Source organism: Sciurus carolinensis, chromosome 8, assembly GCF_902686445.1.
Source record: "Sciurus carolinensis chromosome 8, mSciCar1.2, whole genome shotgun sequence".
Lineage (NCBI taxonomy): Eukaryota > Metazoa > Chordata > Mammalia > Rodentia > Sciuridae > Sciurus > Sciurus carolinensis.
Window position 1 is genome coordinate 90,333,753 of NC_062220.1, and position 24,058 is coordinate 90,357,810.

The 24,058-nt window shown below is 37.5% G+C and overlaps 1 protein-coding gene across 7 annotated transcripts in view; it reads left to right on the forward strand.

Annotated features, from left to right (window-relative positions):
- Positions 1-907: 907 nt before the first annotated feature.
- Itprid1 (ITPR interacting domain containing 1) overlaps positions 908-24,058 on the forward strand; it is a 132,679-nt gene continuing 109,528 nt past the window's right edge. For 4 of the 7 annotated variants that reach the window (XM_047561666.1, XM_047561668.1, XM_047561670.1 and 1 more), the window contains exon 1: positions 944-1,010. In XM_047561666.1, the coding sequence (XP_047417622.1) occupies positions 945-1,010 (66 nt within the window). In that variant the 5' untranslated portion in view covers position 944. Of the gene's footprint in view, positions 1,011-3,067; positions 3,243-18,139; positions 18,237-24,058 lie in introns of those variants that run through there. The other 3 variants (XM_047561671.1, XM_047561669.1, XM_047561673.1) reach the window with 3 other exon arrangements.

A 24,058-nucleotide genomic window follows, 5' to 3' on the forward strand; every position in this document is an offset into this window, starting at 1 on the left:
CTAATGATAGTTTTAATATTTAATACACTTTAATTATTCTAATTATTTGGAGGTTGCTAATCAGTGCCCTCACCCAATCTAGGTTTTTTGATCTACCAGACCACTCATTTTCTGAGTGCACAGAATAACTAAATAAACACTAAACAATCTCCTTCAATGCTTCTCTCTCATGGTTGCAGATAACACAGTAAGTTCAGATACTTGTGGACAGAATCATGTGGTACCCAAATTCATAATTATTGCTTTTTAAGTCATAAGTCAGTTCCCCAGGAAACACCTCCTATGCTTTAGCCTCACCTGGCCTCTGCTTTCAGATACTCCATTTCAGTGGTGCAGACCTCTATGCATTTGCCCATGCACCATTCTATTCAATAGCTCTGTGTCTCTATGGTGTTTTCTCTGCCTTCAGCCTCCTCTTCACAGAGCAACCCTAGCTCAACCCCCATTCTTCAGGAAAGCTCCTACTCATGCTTCAAAACTCATTGCAGGCTTCCGTGCCACCCCACGAGGCCTTCCCAAACTCCCTGTGAGTAACCATGAGTAACCTCTCCCTTGGTGACCTCTCCACCCCTCCATGGGAGCTCCCTGTTGTTTTTATATTTGTGACCCCCAAAAGGCTGCAAGCTCCTTGCGGGAGAGGAGAGTGATTTGCTCCTCTTCTTGTTCCCCATTCCCAGCCCAGGGTCTGGCTGGAAAGCTCTTCAGGGTTCAGGCATGCTGGAAGTTTCCTCCAGTCTGATTCCTCACCTGCCGGAGCTGCACCGCTCCAGGCTGCTGTTTAGAGTGATCAGGAAAACAGGTTTTCCCTTAGGACAAGTGGGTGTGGACTATGAAAATGGTATGCAGGATTAGTCAAATGCTATGCTGTTTCCTTTAGGAACTGTCTAGACACAGGGCTCTCAGACAGTTCAGCTGTGGTTCTTCTGTGGCCGATGGATGGGGCCATGCAGGGGGCTGAGCCTCTTCAGAGGATGAGCATTGTTTTCCCAGAATTCTACTCCAGAGAGAAGGTGAGGCCGCTTACCAAGAATATTTTTGTGTGTGCCATAGTATCTTTAATATTGGTTCTCCCTTGTCACTGAAAAAGAAATAGGCTATCTGCCCTCCTTTCTGCTGCTTTCCTCCTGTTGTGCATCTCTGGACTGTAACTAGCCAACAGGCTCGCATTGAACGTAGGTGAAATGGATCGGGCTGAAGTTGCCAGATACAAGCAGCAGCTTCATGATGTTCGATGCTGTGGGGGGTAAAGGGGCTAAGAGTTCACTGGCCGAGCCATGTAAGAAGGCAAATTAAGGCTTGGCCCATTCCTGAATGGGGACAGAGGACAAAAAAAAAAAAATCTAGAGTTGTGCGAACTGAGAATTGACAATCAGATGCTATGGCCAGGAATGCCAGCCAGTTCCAGGGAAGAGTTGGGATGGAGATGGGGAGAGAGAGAAAAGAAAGAAGAGGGAGAGTCCAACAGGTAAAAACTACTTATAAGCATGGTGTTGCTCCATTTTGAGTTTCCAGCTGGTGATATTTTTGTGTGAGGTGTCATTCTGGAACAATTTTCAGAATGCCACAAGTAAGAATGGTATTTTGGTACCTCATCATTAACAGAGAAATTAATGAAATGTGCTAAATACTAATGAGATTGAATATTTCTATCAGGTAAGAGAACACATATACATGTTCATAAATTTATATGATTTATGTGATATCCCTATATAATAAAAGTGATTTTATTTGGCATGGCTAGCAGACTTTTTAATAAAATCAGTCGCACTTCTCTTTCACTGCTGGTTTAAACATGAGAGTGTGAACTGTGTCAATCACCATGCAGAAAAATTGTCAAGAGAAAGGGAAGAGGTGATTTGGTAATTATCTACTCTTGTTTGATAATATGCAGCAAAATCATAATTTTACAGAATCATTCCCCTAACTCCTCCAAGTAAAGGGATCAAGACATGAAGAAATTTAGGGGAAAGGATTTTTTTTTTTTTTAAAGAATAGTTTTAGGGAATTCTTTTTATTCCTTTCATTACTTTTCACTAAAAATAAATGCATGAAGTGATAAATGCTATGTGGGAAGTCCTCTGCTTTCTGTGGCAATAAAGAGAGGGGAACATGATATTCTCCAATTTCATCCATTTGCCTGCAAATGCCATAATTTTATTATTCTTTATGGCTGAGTAATATTCCATTGTATATTTATACCATAGTTTCTTTATCCATTCATCAATTGAAGGGCATCTAGGTTGGTTCAACAATCTGGCTATTGTGAATTGAGCAGCTATGAACATTGATGTGACTATCTCTGTAGTATACTGATTTTAAGTCCTTTGGGTATAGGCCAAGGAGTGGGATGGCTGGGTCAAATGGTGGTTCCATTCCAAGCTTTCTGAGGAATCTCCATACTGCTTTCCAGAGTGGCTGCACTAATTTGCAGCCCCACCAGCAATGTATGAGTGTACCTTTCTCCCCACATCCTTGCCAACACCTATTGTTGCTTGTGTTCTCAAAAAATCAAAGGACAAATGATCTCGCTGATAAGCGGATGATGACACATAATGGGGGGTGGGAGGGGGGCAAGAATAGAGGAAAGAAGGACTGTATAGAGGGGAAAGAGGGGTGGGAGAGGTGGGGGGAAGGGAAAAAATAACAGAATGAATCAAACACCATTACCCTATGTAAATGTATGATTACACAAATGGTATGCTTTACTCCATGTACAAACAGAGAAACAACATTTATCCCATTAGTTTACAACAAAAAAATGACAAAAAAAAAGAGTTAAAATTTCCTCAAAAATGAATAAATATTTAAAATATTGAAAAAAAAAAAAAAGAGAGGGGAACAGACTGTGGTACGTCTACTCAGTGGACCACTACGTGACCACGAAAACAAAAGTCAAATGTATGTACATGGACATGGCCTGTGTCCAGCATACATTCACCAGCAGAACTCTCCAGAGGCAGTGCTTAACAACAGCTCACTGTGAGGGTTCCTTTATAAGATTGAGAGGGTGGGGCTATAAATGTCTCTCTCCACTTTATACACATTTCTTTTGTTTTAATGTTCACAGTTGGTAAATGTCTTATATAGAGAAGTAAAGAAGGAACGGTGGAAGGAGAGAATGTGCATGAGAGAATGAGAACAAGAGAACAAAGGAACCAGAAACAGATCCCCCCAAATGTGATCAATATGTGAAGCTTTTAGGGGACCAATGACCTTCTATTTCCTGCTACAAGTTGATAGAGGTATAGTGTTAAGAAGCAACATTGGCTCTATATTTTGAATCATTCCTATTAGGGGTTTTTTGCTATTAATATGCTAGGTTCTTAATTAAACACTGACCTTTTACAAATTAAATATAGTATTAAAAAAAGGAAAAAGAATACATTTGGAAAGCGTGAGCAACATACAACTTGGACAACTTTCAGAGAATCACATAGGGTTGGGTAAGAAGAAGGAAGAGCTAGAATATTAATAACAATAAAACCTTTGTAAATATTATATTTTATGATGTGCATGATATCTCATCACCTGTGCATCTTATCTGGTATTTAGGTAGTTTTATGGGGGCGGGGAAGTATAGTAGTTCTGAGATATAAATATTGAAAATATTTTCAGAGAAGAAGATTACTATAACACATAACACACACACACACACACACACACACACACTCTCTCTCTCTCTCTCTCTCTTGAAAACTACCTAAATGACTGTTCATGTAGAAAACCTACCCAAATGGTATGATCTTATTTGTTTTCTACTTATTTTCTAAGTCTATGAGGTTCGTTTATGACGCTTAACTATAAACTGAATACATCCTGGATATCCTTCAAATTTCACCCAGGGAAATCTCAGGGATGGTGGGGTGGCATATAAGGGTGATAGAAAATGTGGCTTAGTTAGAGGTGGCATAGCTTGAAAAGAGAGCAGCTTGCTATATGTGACCCAGAAACTAGATAGTGGAGCCCAGATTTAAATCTAAGTCTGTCTCAGCAAAGCTTTTACACTTAAGAAAAAAACAAAAACAAATTTGTCTGAATACAAAAGCATTACATGCTCAGGTAGCTGTAATTAGAAGCTCATGTGTCCATTTGTACTTTCAAAAAAAGAATACTGGCATGTCGTAACTTCTCTGTGGCAAGCTATGACTGGTTCCACAGGCGCCTTACTTCAAGTAAGTAGCGGAAACTAGAGGCATCCACTGCTGGCAACAGGAGAAAGATGTGTGCTTAATGGATAAAATAATGGCCCCCATCAAAGACGTCAATACATTAATTTATATTGCCAAAGGGACTTTGTAGACGTGATTAAGTTATGAATCATCAGATGGAGAGATTATCCTGGGTTCTCTGGAAGGGCCCAATATAATCAAAAGAGTCCTTTAAAAGCGGGGAGAAAGAAGTCAGAATCAGAGGAGATCTGATGAAGGAAGCAAATGAGAGTCAGTTGGAGAGACATTTAAAGCTGCTGCCCTGCTGGCTTTGAAGATGAAGGAACCATGAGCCAAGGAGTGTGGACAGCCTCTAGAAGCTGGAAAGGCAAGGAAATGGATTCCCCTGGAGCCCTCAGAAAGGAATGCAGCCCTGCTGACACTTTTGATTGTAGCCCAGTGAGACCAACTTGTCCTTTTGACCTTTAGAATTAGGAGATAATAATTTTGTCTTGTCTCAAGCTACAAAATTTGTGGCAATTTGTTACAGCAGCAATAGGAAATGAGTACAAGCTATAATGGGCTTTCCAGGTGATCTTGACATTTCAATCTATCAGTGTCCCCAGGGGATAAGAATGGGAAAGCAGGAAAATGTCGCTGAGTGAGATGTGGCAGAGCCAGTGATGATGGAAAGGACTTTTGGTTGCACTTATAGATATATGGGCCAAAAACTGGGCTTTTCTGTCATTCTTTCTTAATTTCGGGTCCATGGAAAAGTGTCATAATAATGTCACATATACAACAATATGCTTACTTCATCATGCAGGGTATTTTCTGTAGAAAAATTACAAAATCAATTTCACCTAGGCCATAGGAAATAATTATCCTTATATTTAATCTTTCCATATTTTAACCATTCTCTTTTGTTCAGGCCTTTGTAAATTTGCAAGGGCAAATTTAATTGCAAAGGATAAATTATTTAGACCCTACAGAAAAGGCATTCTGAACCAATTCCCACAGAGCAGACATTTTCTGAATCTCAATCTTCCATCACTGTCCAGAAGATGCAAAAGAAGTTGGACAAGGCACATCATCTCCCCAAGGTTCCTATTTTGTGAAATGCTGCCTAATTCATTGAGACAGGCGGAGAATCTTGAATCTTAGATCTGGAAGGAAACCCAGAGATGACAGGAAGCCAGATTTCTCATTTTACATATGAGAAAACTGAGGAAGTCACTTGTCCAGATCTGCACACTGCACAGTACGCTGTCTGTGCCCAAATGCACAATAGCCAATCTCCCTGGGAGGGATGCAGAAGTGAGAGGTGGTTTGGTTTTTTTCCTCAAGATTGTGATGAAGGAAGAAAAATAGAGCAATGACAAAAATGTATGAAAGGGTTCTGCAGTATAATGGCAGAGGTAAGCACAGGTGTTAGGTGGGCTCAGAGACGCCGCACTAGCTCAGACAGGCATCACTCAGGGTGAATGAGCATTGATTTTTTTTTTTAATAAAAGGTTTATTGACTTCTTTTTGTTTTACAAAAATATCCTGTCTTTGGTTTATTAGTTTGAAAATATAGTAAGATAACATGAGGAACTTGGAAGTTGTTTATAATCCTATCACCTGAAGATAACCACTCTTAGTATTGTGTTAAAAATCTTTATGTAGCTAGCTATACATAGATATATATGTAATCTATCTATTAAAATATCATGTTCAAATTAAAACGTACACATAGCAGGGACACCTCATATCTAAATTATAACCATACATTTATTGCAGTTAATGAGCAAGAAATATATAATTATTAATTCCATAATTTATTTGTTTCCTCAGTTTTTACCTAAAAATATTCTCTTATCATGATTCTATACATCACAATTAGTTGTCATATCTCTTTGGGTTCCTCTTTACTATCATAGTTTCTCAGATTTCCCTTGCTTTTATCATCTGGAGTGTTTTGAGGAATGATGATCAGGTACCATGTAGATGATTAAACAGTTGGAATTTCTGGCTTTTTTATTGATTAGATCAGGTTTATGGATTTGGAGAAGACAACAAGAGAGGTAGAGTATCAGTCTCAGCAGACCAAATCAAAGGAGCATATTATCGACATGATTATCATTACTGATATTAGCATTGATCTCCTGCTTCAGGTAGTGTTTATCAGGTTTCTCCACTGAAGAGTTACTCTTTTCTCCTAGTTCCACACTTATTTTTTGAAAGAAAGTCACTATACATAGCTCATAATGAAAAGGGAGAAGATATACTTACTTCCTTGAAGGTGGAGTAGCTGCATAAATTATTTGGACTTCTACACAGATTGTTCTATTCCATCACAATTATTTACTTATTCACTAATCTATTTACAACAACATGAACTCATTGATATTTATTTAATACTTTGGGTAATAATCCAATACTGCTTTATTTTGTTTCTCAAATGGTACTATCTTTGGCCATGAAGATAAAGAACTCTTTCAGGTGGCTACAGTGTTTCTTTGACATACTATATCACTCTGTGTGTGTGTGTGTGTGTGTGTGTGTGTGTGTGTGTGTGTGTGCGTGCACATGAGAGAGAGAGAGAGAGAGAAAGAGAGAGAGGCAGACACAGAGAGATTAACATGTTAGTACTTTCTGGTACTGCAAAGTGTTACAAGTTCATCTTTTGTATTTCCCACCCTAGACCTAGAATCAGAATGGTATTAGAAACCAAGCTATAGATACTAGGTGTGCTCATTACTAGTGGAGTGTTTTCTTCTAGGCCCCCTCAGAAGACAGAGGAAATTTATGAGTGTATGCTAACCCATGTATATATGTATACCTATTTCTATATGTAGTCATCTATATACCTATATTAAGTTAAATAGGAATGAATACTAATGTCTCCAACTCTAATCCATTACTACATGGATGATTGTAGACTCTTCTGTTTGCTTATTTGTGCTCCAGTTGTGAGAAACCCGGCTTCACAAAAGGTGTTTTTTTCACTTTTTTTCCCAATTATCCTGGGTAGAGATTTATCTATCTATTGATCTTAACAAAGAACTAACTTTTGGTTTCATTAATTTTTTTCTATTGTTTTCCAGTTTTAAATTTCATTGATTTCTGATTTTTTTAAATTTCTTCTCATTTTTTTCTGCTTTCTTTAGGTTCATGTTGCTTTTCTTTCTCTACTTTCCTAAAGAAGAAGTTTAAATTATAGGTCATTCTTCTATACTAAAATTTGGATATAATGCCATAATTTTCCTTCTAAACACTGCTTTGGTTTACATCATACAAATTTTGATAGGTTATATTTGCATTTGCTTCAAAATAATTTTAAATTTTATTGAGATTTCTTTTTAAATTTATGTTATCTAGAAGTTGTTGTTTTATTTTTATTGTTTTGTTGGTTTGTTTGATTTTTTTGGTGGTGTTTCTAGGGGAAAATCCAGAGCCTCATACATCACAGGTACTTCAACACTGAGCAACACCCTCAGTCCTAGAAGCATATTTTCAAAAATCTTAAAATATTTTGATATTTTTGTTATTGATTTCTAATTTGATTCTATTGTGGTATAAGAATGCACTCTGTGTGATTTCTATTCTTGTAAATGTATTGTGTATTTTACGGTCCAAAATATGTCTGTCTTCACAAATGATTCATACAAGTTTAAGAAGAATATATTTTCTCCTATAATTGGATGAAATTTTCTGTAAATGTCAATTAGATCAAGTTTATTAATAGTGCTTTTCAAGTCATTAATATTCTGATTTTCTGCCTGTTTTTTACATCAATTATTGAAAGATGGTTGTTGAAATCTCCAACTATAATATTTTCTATTTCTTCTTTCAATTTTATTGATTTTTACCTCATGGATTTTGATGCCTGATGTTAGGTATATATACATGTAGGATTGTTATATCTTCTTGGAGAACTGATCTTTTTTTATCATTATGCAATGCCTGTCTTTATTCCTGATACACTTTCTTCTTCTGAAGTAATTTTGATGGAAATGGATGTAGCAAATCCAGATTTCCTTTTATTAGTGGCAGTATGGTTTTTCTTTTTTTCAGCACTTCAACTTTTAACCTATTAAAATCCTTATATTTAGCCTAAAAATTTCATATTTAAGACTTATATGTTTCTTATACAAAACATATAATTGAGGCTTATTTCTTAATCCAGTCTGTCAATCTCTGTCTTTTAATAAGTAATTAGTAATTCACATTTAATGTGATTGTTACTGTAACTAGGTTGATGTCTGCTATGTTTACAACTATTTCCTATTGTTGAAATTCTTTCTTTTTCCTTCTCTTTTCTCACTTACTCTGATTTTATTGAATATTTTATATGATCCTATTCTTTCTCTTCTCCTAGTGAGTCTATTATATTTATTTGATTGGAACTTTTAGTGGTTGCCTGAACATTTACTATATACATTTTAAACTAATACAAATCTACCTTTAAATAACACTGTATCATTTCACATGTAGGACAGGTACCTTATACAGAATATTCTCAATCTTCTCTCCCATCCTTTATGATACTGCCATTCATTTCTCTTATCTATATAATATAGTCACTCAATACATCATTATTATTACTTTAAATTATTACCTTTTAGATCAATTAAAAATAAGAGAAATTGAAGAGTTTAGTTTTCCATTTTAAATTCTTTCTCCAATATTTCTCCTTTTCTCAGATCCAAGTTTTTGATTTACATTATTTTTCCTCTACCTGAAAAAAATTATTTTTGCATGTCTTACAGGATAGTTCTGCAGATGATAAATTCTCTGTTTTTGTTTTTCTGATAATGTCTTATTTCTGCATTACTTGTGATGGATAAATTCACTGGATATAGAATTTCAATTTAGTGGAGGTTTTTTTGTCCAATACTTGAAATATTTCTCTTCACTCTGTTCTTGCCTACATGGCATCTGGTGAGAGGTCTGCTATATATCTTTGCTCCTTCATAGATAAATCTCTCCCTTCACTCTCTCTTCTTTAAAAATCTTCTCTGTTTGAGTTTCCTACAGTTTGATGATAATATGCCTATGTGTGTTTTTCTGGTATTTATTCAACTTTGTGCTTTCTGAACTTCCTAAATGTGCAGTCTGGTGTCTGTTGTTAATTCTGGAACCTTCTCAGCAATTATCACTTCAAATATTTTTTCTGCTCTGTTTTCTCTTACGTCTAATATTTAAAATAAATGGTACAAGTTCCACAGTTTTTGAACATCGTTTTACATTTCATTCTTTTGTGTCTTTGACTTTCACCTTGGCAAGTTTCTACTGCCTCTCTTCAAGTTCAGGCATCCTCCCCGTCTCTGTGTGAGCCAGCAGGTCTCCCTGTACACCTCCTGGAGCCAGGTACTCCTTATTCATCTCATTCCTGAATGTCAGAAAGTTGCTTTTCATATGGATCCAACATCTCCCCATTCCCTAGAGGTTTGGTCAGTTGGGTTTAACTACATCTACCTGTTAGACTGCTTCTTTCTTTCCAAGAACCAATGTTAGACTGTGACGACGGTGGACATTCTCTCCCTGAGACTCCTCCTTTATTCCTGTTTCTGTGACCTGTCTCTATGATGGCTCCCCATCTGAAATCCTTCACCATCTTGTACATTAAGGCTGCAGAATGAAGGTCTGCATTTACTACAACTGAACGTCACTGCTTGCCACATGCTATGCAGGAGCCCTGTGAACAAACATGCACAGTTGCTCTTTGTCTGGAGTTGGCTGCCTACCTAGAGAAACAATGTTACTTTAAATCCATCTATGTATGATCTATCAAAGTATATTAATGCATTCTACTATCATGTACAACTCATCAGAACAAATTTTTAAAAAATTGAAGTTTAAATAACTTTGTGGAAGATGCTCAGAAAGGAACAAGCCACATTTTGGGTGCCATGGAGTTTATTTACTTCTGCCTTCTGCGGTGTGGAGAGCAGCCATATTACTTAAGTTGAGGCAGGTGCATTCCCCTGAGGATCCTTTTCACCCAGTTCAAGGTTTTTCTGGAAATTCCCTGTTTGTTAATGCCTGCTTTGAATCTTTTCCCCTGTTTTCTAGACCTATTTCCATGATGCTAGGCTCTCAGGCAGAAATGTGAGGGGTAGTCAGCCATGTAGAAAACAACTTCAAGTTCTGATCACGTTAAAAAATGAAGCCAAAACTGCATTACATAATTCAGAATATGACAATTAAGTTATCATTGACTTCTGGGTATATACACCATTCAATTGTATATGAATTTCTCCTAAGAATATGGCATAGTGGAAAAATAAGAATTCTGCAGTACTAAAATATGCATCAGGTCAGGGAACATACTTCAGTGGTAGAGTGCTTCTCTAGCATGCACAAGATGCTGGGTTCAATCTCCAGTTCCAAAAAAAAAAAAAAGTATCAAATCCTGCCACCAATATGGTGTAGGGAAATTTAACCTTAGTTGTTTAGTTTATTTATGCCCTGCAGAGAGGGATTTCTTACTTCACGGGGTTGTTATAAGTTTAAAATGAGATAATATCCCAAAGCACTCAGCACAGTGCTTTGCACTTTGTAGACACCATACTTAGTAATTTTCCAGGTTTGCCTTAACACAAATTCCTTCCTAAAGACAACAAGGTCACTGATGGTGGAGTATGTTTGTTAACCTGCAGAGGAAAGCATTCTAGTCTTTAGAGTCTAGAAAGAATTGAGATGTCTTGACTCCTCTTCAGAGCTGAGATATATGGATTTGACTGAGGAACCTAACAGAAAAAATGGGTATAAGGCTTCTTTAATTCTCGCATTTCAGACGAAGCCAGTTGACTTTTTGAGTTGCTGGCAGAAGAAGAAGGATGTCATGTGAAGGGCTGCCCTGATGTCAACCCTAAAATAACTCATCCCAAAACCGCTGGTGATTGGGGACAGAGCAGTCCAACAGTGATCCATGAGGGACCCTGGGTGCTTTCAGTTTCACATTTAGTGTTCATGGAGTGGAATACCTACATGTAAACTATCCTTCCTGGGACTAAATCAGAAAACTGAGCTTTCTCTTACCAATTATGTGAGGTTTATTGACATAAATTGGAATTGTAAAGCTGGTTGTTCTTGAATCACTGAAGAACCTCTGAACTAAAATGGCCAAAACCATTAGTTTAGGAGATACTGAGTACATTCCAGGTCAGGGGATTCATGAAAGGAAATAACAACAAGGAAAATCCAGGAAGTATGTCAATAAGGAAACAACCATCAAAGATCCAATATTGTCGAGTACCCAAAACAACGTGTAGATCAGGTGGGTCCACTTCCCTGTTTTCTGTGAACTATCCTTGGATATTTGGTCCTGTCTCTTTCAACCAAACATGTGGTGCTTGGTAAAGAAAGGAGCAAAATCCATGCCCACAGTGTACATTACTGTGTCAAGTCAATTCAGTTCCATTTATCACATATTTATTGAGCAATCATTTCTTTCCTAAATGAGAATACCGTCCCCCTGCCTGGAGTGTCCTAGAAAACTTTCACAGAGCACTCATTTGCATTTGGAAAGCATTTTATACCTCAGTTACAGCAACAAGGAATTCACACACATGCAGATATTTTGAGTCATGGCTAGCGGTTCCATTTCAGGATTAAAGATTAGAGTGTCGTCTCTATTTTGTTACTTTCCTATATGGCCAGATTTAAGATATGCATTGTTAAAAAGCAATTTCACTTTTCTTACTGACTTCCATCTATTTTGTAGAGTACATAATCGAAGTCATATGAATGTACATTTTTCCCCTTGGGGATCAATAAAGTAAGGTAGTAAAGGAAATATTTTTTGTTGCCAGTAATAAGGCAGCCCATAAACATTTTTTATATATCTGGAACTGACTCGCTTCTCAAAAACTTTATTCACCTATCCCTTGTTATCATAGTTTATTTTATATACCATTATAGCTGTTTATGACTATATCTCCATTCTACAAAAAGAAAGCCTTAAGCTCTAGGACTATGTATCCAAACTACTTGTACAATTATCATTATTACATTGATCATTATAAATCCAACACAATATATAAAATGATGATTATTGATTTTATAGGCAATTTCTCCTTCATTATTGCATTGATCCTTAAAATAACTCTGGAGAAGTATTTGCACTGTACTGATGAGAATACTGAGACTCAAACTGAGACCAACCAGTAGCCTCAAAGCTGACTCTCAGCCCTAAGCTCTTTGTTTCCTTTCATTTGTCTAATACAGTGTTTCCTAGTCTCAGTACTCTTGACATTTAGTTCAGAAAAATTCTGTGTGTGTGTGTGTGTGTGTGTGTGTGTGCGTCATTATTACAGCATGTTCAGCAGCATCCTTGGCTAAACCACTAGACAGCAATAGTATCCTCCATCCCATTGGATAACCAAAAATGTCTCTAGACATTGCCAAAGGTTCCCTTGGGGGCAATAACCTTTCCATTGAGATCAATGGTCTAAGAGTAGGGACAGTGGACAGTGTGGTAACTGCCCTGGAACAGAAGAATGAGTGAAGAGATGAGGGTTTCCTAGTGGAGTCAGCATTTGATTTGGATCTTTACAGTAAAAAGATTGAATTGACCAGGCAGAGTTTATTGCAATGAGAATAAATACAAAATATTTGTTGAGCATGCATAATGTGTCAAATTTAACTCTAAGGGGGAGCATATTATAAGCATTGTTAAATGTCTTCCTAAAATGAAAACCATCTTAAAGTCCATCTAGTGGAACATAGAGCTGTTTGGGGACAATGAATCTCATGATATGCATTTAGCAGCTAGATTTATCATATTATCTACTAAAGATTACTTAGGAAAGAATTGCCTCTCATTTATTTTTGTAGCTTGCTAACCTATAAATCAGTCCCAATCATCATTTAATTGTACTGTACATGGAGATTGTGTTTTCTAGTAAGTTTCTGGCTCAGTGGGGATGTTCAAAACATATTGAGCTTGAGTCTCTTTGCCTGAGAGTGGAAGGAAGGAAAACCTTCCTTCAGCTCTCTATTTCATTTAGCCAGGGCTCTTGGACCTGCTGGGAAACACTCGATAAACATGACAACCAATTCTTTGGTTTAGTTCCATGGACACAGAACAGCTACGCTAAATCTTCTATTTCCCTCCTATTTTGAAAATGAGAAAGATTCTAATATCTCTGAAATAATATGATCTCTTTCCCTAAAATAACCATTCAGGAAGTGTACAGGATTGATGTGTCCTTTTTTGGAGCTCAGAGCATGAATTTGGGAGTCAGAAAGACCTGGTTTAGGATCACATAGGCCCAGTCACACTAATTCTTTGCCTTAGGATAAACTATGTAACATATGTGAAGCTCAATTTCAACATCTATAAAATGGGATAATAATAATAACTCCCACCTAAATTTGTTGGGAGAGTTGAATAAGAGTATGGTTATAAAACTTCCAATGTGGAGCCTGGCAATCACTGGCATCATTCATTGTCTTATTTTTCTCACCTCTATTGACAACAGAATTTCTATATGAGAAGGACTCAGTTGAAAGCAGAGTCTGTAGACCTTTGAAGCTGTGTTGATAGAATTATTTAGAAAGGAAACTTCACTTCTGTTTGGCTGAGTAAAGAAAATGGGTCTGATGGAACTCCTAGAGAGGCTGATTTTCTTTCTCCATCCCGAGGTCACTGAAACCACACCACCAGCATTATCCAGGTCATGATTGTAGGAGAACTTTCTATGGTAGAAGAGGAAAGCATAGCATGACTCTTCCAGCTTAATCACGGTATCTTTTGAATGTGAAGTAACAGGATAGAGAGTGTAAAAGAACAATGCCTAGAGGTAAAACTGGTCTGAATTCAATCATGAGAAAGGATGCACTAACCAGAAACCAGGATTCTGAAATGCTGCAGTTGGGCTTCCTATATCAGAGTTACTTGGAGGGAATTTGATAAAAATGTGGTTTTTCTCATCACATTCCATACCTTCTGAATAAAAAGGATATGGGATTCCCATGAACCTACAGGTTTGGGGGCACTTGAATCAAAAGTCTCAATCTTCTGTTCTCTGAGTCAGTTATATTGCTATCATGGAAATGGATTACTTTCCTCTGATAGTTTGAACCAATTTGGTATTTCAATCATACAACTAAATTTATGCTAGGCTTATCAGAAACCTGATGCCTACAATTTGGCTTCTCATGTCAATCAGAAGTTTCAGTTCTCCATGGATCATAGCCCTGTTTCTCCTTCTGACAGTCTTAATTCTTCCCCTCATCTTGTTTTCCACGGAGGTCTAGAAACTTCTCTCACTCCAAATTCCTTCGTGTAGTGAACTCTTTGTTCACTTTGGTTTTAAGTATAAGCTGTGGTGTGGCTGGAAATGCAGGGTGGCCCACATTTCATTACTGAATTACAGAACCATGTATCTAGACTGCCTACTGTTTCTTCCCCTCAATGTTTCTATAGGAACCCCAAATTTTACATTTCAAAGCCAAACTTTCTAGATCTTTCCATAAATATATGTCTCCTTCTCTAACCCCTGCCTGATAAATGAAATTGTACTGACAATAAGTTGGAAACCTGAGAACAATCTTTGACTACTGCCTCCCCCACATAGATCAGTCAGAAAGATCTGCTTCTATTTCCTCCCACATAGTTGTCAAGTAACTCACTTCTCTAGATCTCTGGTCCTTGGTCTCCATTCCCATTCTATCTCTCCTGGTCCCCAGCTACCTCTGTTTGGTCTTGTTGCTTCCATTCATTCCATTCTCCACTCTGAAACAAGACCTTTTTTAGAATAAAAGTCTAATAATGTCACTTCCAATAATTCTAAAAATGTCTGCCTTCAAGCACTTTGTGGAATGCAGAGTCCTTCAAGTATGTTCTGGAACTGCTTCCCTATTCAGTTATATTACTTGACACTGGCCCTTCATATGTCCTACAGTGCCCTTGCCAAGGTCATTGCCATTCTTCCAGGGGACAATGTTCTCTTTTGCATAAGCTACTTCCTCTCCCTGGGTCAACTACTCCTTGCTCAACACAGAGGATGGGGCATACACTTACTTATTCATACCTTATGAATGTTTCCCCAGACAGAGTAAACTCAGTTAATGGAGAAGATATTAAAACTGCCTCTTCCTTTCTTCTGGTGTCCCATGACAATCCTTTACATGTATGATTTTGCTTTCCTGGTATAGGGGATTGAACCCAGGGGCATTTTATCACTGAATTACATCCCCAGTTCATTTTATTTCTTTGCATTTTGAAACAGATTCTCACTAAGTTGCTTATGGCCTCCTAAAATTGCTAAGACGGGCCTCAAATTTGTAATCCTCCCACCTCAGTCTCCCGAGTTACTGGCATTACAGACATGTGCCACCATGCCCAGCAGGACAGTCCATTATTAATGGTAGCAGTGTTATTCAGGGATTCTAGAACTCTTAACCCTAATATGTTAACAATTTCTTTTGTGACACTGTCAAGTGTCTTAGCTCTTTGGAGTCTCACCTTCTCTAACTTTGCCATCCTAGTATAGAATTACTGTGCAGATCCAGGGATCAAGGTTATAAAAATGATTGACTTAGTGAAAATATGTCCTACAAACTTGACTGCCTCTCTCATTTAGTTTATTACCCATTTCCCCACCTCCTTGACTGACTCTTATTCTTGTTTAGGACCAAGTTTAGAATCCATGATTTCCAGGATACTTTTTTTAAGCCTTCAAAGCTAAGATGAGGGTCCTTTGTATGAGAAACCATAGAACTCTCTACTTTAAAAAAAAAAAAAAAATAGCAACTGTATTGTCATTTTGAGAATACTTATTCCTCCCTTACTTTAAATATCTCTTTGTCACTAAAGCTGTTATTTTTCTTTATGCTGGAGAACAGACATGAAAGGGAAGTACTCTATTTGGAAGCAATTTGTGAGAATGGCAGGGCTTTGGCTATGTATTGCCCTTTGTTCAACAGACTTAGATATATGTGGCACCATGACATACTCATTTTCATGAACAAAGCTTTTGTTTTAATCCAGTGAGGCACAGTTCATTTTTCTGAGCTCACTGTGTCTCTGAAGAGGAAAATGACTTTCCCAAGATCCACCTAGTAGGGACTGGGTTGGACAGGGCCCTGTTCTCCTAATTTCTAATGCCAACTTAATGATCTGTGTACTACAATCTCTTGAAAAATAAGGTCCATAAATAAATACATGTAATCAATGTGTAGTTTAAAAACGTGCAATCAAGGTGGTATGTGAATGTCCATGGGTGCAATTACATGCACATTTTTCATCAAAAAGATCAATTCTATTAAAATCTTCTGGAATGAAGTTGTCAAAATAGGGATTTCATTTTGCAAGTGTACTTCTGGACGTGACATTTGAACTACATTTAAACTTTGCCAATTACCCTTTTTACAAGGTCAACACATCCTGGTGGGTGCTGTAATGAAGTTGTGATCTTCTGGGGACTGTGTGATGCCACAGGAGGAAAAGGAGGCTACTGTGCAATCCGGGACCTTGAGACCCTTCTGAGTTCTAGAAGGGCAGAGTTGCAGCCGCCAGTAGTGAAAGCAGGAAGTGTGAAGAGACAAAGGAGGGGTTTAGTTCTTGGGTAGAGGACTTGTCCAGCCTGCACAGGCCCTGGGTCCATCCCCAGCCCCCTCCCCCCACCCCCAAAATAAGGAAGTGGGGGGTTGGGGGTAGGGTGGGGGCAGGGCAAGGGAAATCTCCCAGGATAGGCTGAGGGTCAGTTTATAGGACTAGGAGGAAGGAATGCAAATCCCGCTTGGTCCTGCTGGCAGCCCTGCAGAGGGACCTCAGGAGGGAGGGAGACCTCAGGAGGGAGAGAAAAGAATTGATGAGGCACTCTCCATCCCATTCCTCTGCTCTTCAACCTTAGCACTTTCTTTTTAATTTGTCTGGGGATTGGGGTTTCTCTTTGTCTGAAGTTAAATATAATTTGAATTGCACCGTCTTTTCCATCATTTCGAACTCTTGTTAATCCAGCTCATCAAAATAAAGAGTATTGTTGGAATGTATGACTCAAGAATCGAATTATTTTAGGTAGTCCTTAGCATTATGTCATTTATAAAAATGTATGCCGAATGTGACTATGAAATTTAAATTTAAAAAAATGAAGTTGGTCATTTCAACTTCAAAATAGCAATAGAGTCGCTATTACTTTTTTAAAGTAGAGAGTTCTATGGGTTCTCATAGGGAGGACCCTCATCTTAACTTTGAAGGCTTAGAAAAAGAATCCTGGAAATTGTGAATTCTAAACTTGGTCCTAAATAAGAATAAGAGTCAGTCAAGGAAGTGTTTATTTACCACTGGAGTAACTGTTGGAGTGAATTTATTGACGTGAAATTCTCTTATCTTGCGACACAAAGACCTCAAAGACACTGAAGTTCCATGGAGGGTGAGAGTGACTCTGATGACCCTTAAAGTTCCACCCCTTTCTGGGTTTGGGTGTACATATGCTTATGATCTGTTCCCTCTGAACTTTCCAGCTGAAGTTCCTGTGAACTGAATCTCTCAGCCCTGAATATCAAGTTTACTGCCCTTATTTCCAGAGATGGTTTGCAATGCAAATCACTGGATTGGTAACACACGGTGCCATAACCATGGTAACCAAATGAAGACAAGTTTGCTTTTCTTCCTCCGTGAAGTGCATTCCAGTCCTGCATTCAGACCTGAGCCACTGCCAAAAGGTTGAAGGACTTTAAAGGAATAGAAATAAAAACACAACTGAAACCATTGCATTTATTCCTCACATGCTCTTTCTCTGAGTCCAGAACTTGTTACTAATAACTCCTGTCATTCCTAATGACTTTTTCACTGCGTTCTCTTTTTTTTTTCCCCTCTTGTAGAGGGGAAGGTGGAGAGAAACACTATGTCTCTTTACCTTTAACTTGATCCTGGCTTTTTGCAAGTAAATTGTCCCTGGCTCTCTGTGAATTAACTTTGAAATAGAAGCAGATAGAAACTTGGGTCCCTGTTTTGTGGTCACCAGGACATTTTAGTTTTAGCACTGGTGAGACAGGAACCAGGAGCGCTCCAAGACCTTCCCAGACACATTTGAAAGCAACTACACCAAGTTACAAGGGCCACTTCTCTGCTGAGACTCCTTCATTCTGGTACAGTAACTCTTACGATTTGTTTCCTCCAGCCTGTGGGGGAGGGGACATTAGCTCTCCATTCTCATTTTCTCTCAGCTGGAATGAAAGGGCAGCTATGGATTCTTGTGAAACTTCTTTCCCTCCAACTGTGTGACTGGTTGACTCCCAGGAAGAAAAGCTATTAGCAGTAAGGTGAAGTGATCTAACTGTCACGGATTCAGGCCTGGATGACTTCAGTACCCCCATGACTGCCTGGGTGGTTGCCATTACCATGGAAAGGTCTAAAACACAGGGGATGGGAATGCTCCAGGCTCAGAATTGTTAGGTTGTGTCCCTTTGGTACTGAACATCGTTTTGAGCAATGTATCTGAGGGGTGATAGAGAAATTGTATTTTGCCTTCCTTTTGAAACTACTCTTTGCATCTTGGATTGTTTTGTCTTTTTCACAGATTTTTTTTGTTTTCCTTTCCATCCTGAGGGAGGTCTGATTCGTTAGGATAATGCTAAAGAGTTGAACTCTTTCATTTTTAGCTAATCAGTGAATTCACTAAATATGAAGACTGAGCTTGATGTGCAGGAGCTATGTGGGATATTTTTGGTACAGGTGGCACCCGCTATACAAGTAAAACTTTCCTTTCAACAGAGTGAAGAAAACTCATCAGGGATGGAGTTGCTAGATAAAATACAGGACATTCCGTTACATTTGAATTTTAGAAAACAACATTTTGTTTTGGTGTAAGTACGTCCCAAATAATTCAGGGACCATGCATATGCTAATTTTTTAAAATTTCAAATTCAAATGTAACTGAGTACCTTATATTTTTATTTGCTAAACCAGGCAATTGGATTCAAGGGGGAAAAAAATGAAGAAGTTTGTAAGAAAGTAAGAGAGCACTGTGAACTTTTTATTGTAATTTTCCACTGAAAAATCACCTAGTTGTCATTATCTTATTACATCGCACAGGGGAATGATTTAATACTGGAGTTCAACCCTTAAAAGAAGAAAGCAATCATCAAAATAATAGTAACAAGTCCAAACTGCCTTATAATGTTAACACATGAAATTTTGGGGGGACAGTTTTCTAACTTGATATTAAAAATTATTAGAACCATGATTATATGTAGGAGTTAAAACTGTTTGCCAGTTAAGAAACCAGAGAGCTGTCTGAATAGCCTTTCTCAGAATTTCTCTACTGGTGTGCCCAGGAGGTGTCCAATGTGCTAGGAAATATCAAGCCCTTTGTTTCTTGGGCTGCCCCTTGGAGATGATCCTCTCTCAGAACTCTAGAGGGAGTCCAAGGGGAATAGGGTATAGAGGTGCTCCGCAAGGCCAAAAAGTTGGAAAATGCTGACCAAAACACCAGAAATTAGTTTAGGCATAATTGGGAATCCTACCGAATTTCCATAGTCACGAGATGATCTCTATGTATTACAAAGGTAGCTCAAACAAGTTGATAAATCTTAAGAAGGAAGGAAATAATACAGAAAAAATAAAGGTTACTTTTGGGAATTCAGAGTAGAAAAGAAAATATTTTCATGTATACATTTTTCTGGTTATGAAAATATTTCATGATCATGATAGAAGACTAAGAGATAAGGAGAAGTATGAAGAAATTCTGATTTTTTTATTGTTATGGTTTTTTACTAATTTGGTGTGGAGGTTCCTGTTTTGAAAGTGCCCTTCAGCCAAATAAGCACTTTCCAGGAGAGTCCTGTTCAAGGGAAAGTTAGTGCAGGTGTGTTGGGAAGGTGATATACAATGAAGAAATGAAACCAAACTGCACTGAAGAGAAGACATTTTGCTTACAAGAGCCAAGAAGTTTGGGGTGTCCATGGGGGAATTATAGATCTGGAGGTAGCAGGAAGCTCTCGCAGCTGGTGGAGACACAGAGAGGGGAGAGAGAAAAGACAGAGGCATAAATGAAGAGGACCTGTGGGGCAGTGTCTTTGTGGATGTTATCTCTTGGGTTTTGGTGGGGGTGGTGGATGGGATGGGCTAGTTTAAAGAAAGGATGCATGAAAAAGGGAACTTACATACTCGACTCCGGTGCTTATTATTATGCTTCATTTGCAAGAGAGAAAAGACAGAGGCATAAATGAAGAGGACCTGTGGGGCAGTGTCTTTGTGGATGTTATCTCTTGGGTTTTGGTGGGGGTGGTGGATGGGATGGGCTAGTTTAAAGAAAGGATGCATGAAAAAGGGAACTTACATACTCGACTCTGGTGCTTATTATTATGCTTCATTTGCATATTGTGGGGTTTGGTTCCCTGGGATGAGAAACAAATTGTATTATAGAAACAACCACAGGGGAGGAGAAGTTTTATCTAAACCAAAGGTGAAGAGGTATGACGGCATTTCAAACTTATGCCAGGTCAAAAAATGGATGCCATTTTTCTGTGGTAAACAATTCTTTTTTTTTTTTAATTTTAATTTGTTCTCTTTAACTATACATGATAGTAGAATGTGTTTTGACACATCATATATACATGGAGTATAACTTCCCATTCTTGTGCTGTGATGTGGAGTTACACTGGTTATGTATTCACAAATAAACACAGGAAAATTATGTCCAATTCATTCTACTGTCTTTCCTATTCCTGTCCTCCCTCCCTTCCCTTCATTTCCTTTAGTCTAATTGAATGAACTTCTATTCTTCCCTCCCCCTACCCTTATTTTGTGTTAGCATCTGCATATCAGAGAGAACATGTCTTTGTGTTTTGTGATTGGCTTACTTCACTTAGCATGATAGTCTCCAGTTCCACCCACTTACCAGCAAATGCCATAATTTCACTCTTCTTTATGACTGAAAAATATTCCATTGTGCATATATATCACACTTTCTTTATCTGTTGAAGGCACCTAGGTTGGATTCCATGGCTTAGATATTGTGAATTGTGCTGCTATAAACATTGATGTGGCCATATCACTATAGTATGCTGATTTTAAGTCCTTTGGCTATATACTAAGGAGTGGGATAACTGGGTCAAATAGTGATTCCATTCAAGTTTTCCGAGGAGTCTCCATACTGTTTTCCAGAATGGTTGCACCAGTTTGCAGTCCCACCTGCAATGTATGAGTGCACCTTTTTCCTCACATCCTCACCGACATTTATTGTTATTTGTATTCTTGATAATTGCCATTCTGACTGGCATGAGATGAAATCTCAGTGTAGTTTTCATTTGCATTTCTTTAATTGCTAGTGATGTTGAACATTTTTTCACATTTTGTTGACTGTTCAGAAGAGAAGTGCCTGCTCAGTTCCTTTGCTTATTTATTGATTGGGTTATTTGTTTCTTGGTGTTGAGTTTTGTTTTAGTTCTCTATATATCCTGGATACTAATGCTCTATCCAAGGTGCAGGTGGTAAAGATCTTCTCCCATTCTATAGGCTCTCTCTTCATGTTCTCAATTGTTAAATCTTTAATACGAAGAAAATTACCATCATCCCAATCTACCAAGAGAGGTTCCTGATTGACATTTTGAACAAATTCCTTTCCATTTTGAGACACTATTATTTTATATATATATATATATATATAATTTTATAATGTGAATGTTTTTACTCCATTGCATGTATATTTATCGCATTATAAACATTTTCTGATGCCATTAAAGTTTATGGGAATAGCAGGATTGATATTGAATATTTGAATATTTAGAATAATTCTGCATCATCTACAAGAAAGATTTTTGTTTGCCCTGCTTTCTGTGAGTAAGGACAGTATTATTTTGTCTTATTTCTTTTCCTGCTTTATTGAACTGACTTGGTCACCCCGAACAAACTCGAATGGAAGTAGCGAGAACAGACTACCACTGCCTTATCTGCAGATCAAGGGGAACAGGCTCAGGCTTGCACTACTAGGCATGAAATTTGCTTTCGGTTTGAGGAAGTTCACTTCTATTCCTAATTAAGGTTTTTGATCATGAATAGATATCAATTTTCTCAAATGCCTTTCTGCCTCTGGTAAATGATCATATGGGTTTTCTCTTTTATCCTCTTAGTGCAGTGAATTATGTGATCTCATTTTTGTTTTAAGTGTTAATTCTTTTTTTTTAATAATTTATTTATTTTGACTCATCATAAACAAATGGGATACAACTTGTTTCTCTGGTTGTATATGAAGTAGAGTCATACCATGTGCTTAATTCTTTATTGAAAGCAAGAGTGAAGGAAAGCAAAACAAGGAGAAAGGGCTCAGAGCAAATATGAGGAGATGCTGTAGCAATCTGGCCAAGCAAGCCCAACCCTGTGCAGAGATGTGCTACTTATTCAGTCATTCAGAACATCCCTTGGTTGATATTTTGATAATAAGCCAATCTCATATTCCTAAGATAAACACCACTTGGTCCTGCTGTATTATCCATTTTACAAATTAATAGATTCATTTTCTAATATTTTACTGGAGATTTTGCACTTATGTTTATTAAAGATATTGGTCTCTAATTTTGTTTTCTTATCAAGTACAAGGCCTGGCCTTAATTTGCTCTCCCTTCCCCAAGTGGAAGGTGTCTCTCCACCCAGAGCTGTGTTCTTCAATATAGCTTCTTTTATAGCTTCTTTTTATTGTACTAAAAGCAGGCACTGTGGTCTCTCACCTGATCTCCTTAGTTCTGTGCAGTTGGTTTGATGTGTGGGGAGAGGATTGTCCAAGGACCTTGCTCTGCTTCCATTCTGCTGTGCCCTTCTGTGTTCTTGACTCATCTTCCCCAGGTGTGGGTGTGCTATCCTCATACAGAGGAATTGAGGAGAGTTCAGAAGGGTTTGTGGAACACTGGTGTAATCTCTTCCTTAAATGTTTGGTAAAACTCACCAACAAAGCGATCTGTTCCAAGATTTCTCTGTGAGAACGTTTTAATTACAAATTTAATTTCTCTAATAGATATGAAGCTATTAAAATTTTTCCAGTTTTTCTTATCCTGGTTTTAGCCAGTTGAATGTTCCAAGATATTTTTCATTTTATCTATTTCGTCAAATGTATTGGCACGAAATTCATGATAGTACATCATTATATTTTTAATGTTTGTAGAGTCTGTTGTGATGCCTACATCTTGGCAGTTTGATCACCTTTTTGAAAACTCTTTAAAGAACTACCAGTTGATTTTAAAATTTTTATTTATTGTGTGTTTTCTATTTCATTGACCTTCATGTTTGTTTTGTTATTTCCCTTTTTCTGCTCTTTGAATTTAATTTATTTTCTTTTCCTGTATTCCTAAGATAAATAATTAAATCATTAATATTCTAAATTTCTTCTTTTCAAATACATGCATTTTAAACCATAAAGGTTTGTGTCATTATGGTAAATTTTTGGCTGCATTCCACACATTTTGATTTTAGTTCAATTGTTTAATAATTTTTTCATGGCATTTTTTTTACCCCATTGGTAATTTAATATTGAAATATCAAGGAATTTTCTAGGCACATTATTGTTATGAGTTCCTAATTTATACTGTTTTTTTGGAGTACCCAATATGTATGATTTTGATCTTAGTGTGTTTTATGGTCCAGAATATAGTCTATCTTGGAGAGTGTCTTAGGAACACCTAAGAATTTTTATTTTGTTGGGTAGAGTATTGGGTGGACCATTCCATGTTTGATAAAAATGACTGTTAGAAGTTGGCTCATAGCTTGTAAGTTCTTTCTGAATTTCTATTTGTGCTCCTAATTATTAAGGGAGGTATTAATTTCTAGCTCCCAATTGGATTTGTCTATTTCTTTAGTTCTATAATGTTCATTTCATGTCACTGGGACCTGTTTTAGTAGTTATATGTTCATCCAAGATTGTGTTTTCTTATTGATCTGAACTTTAGTTATGATAACATTTCCCTTCTTACCCTGTTGC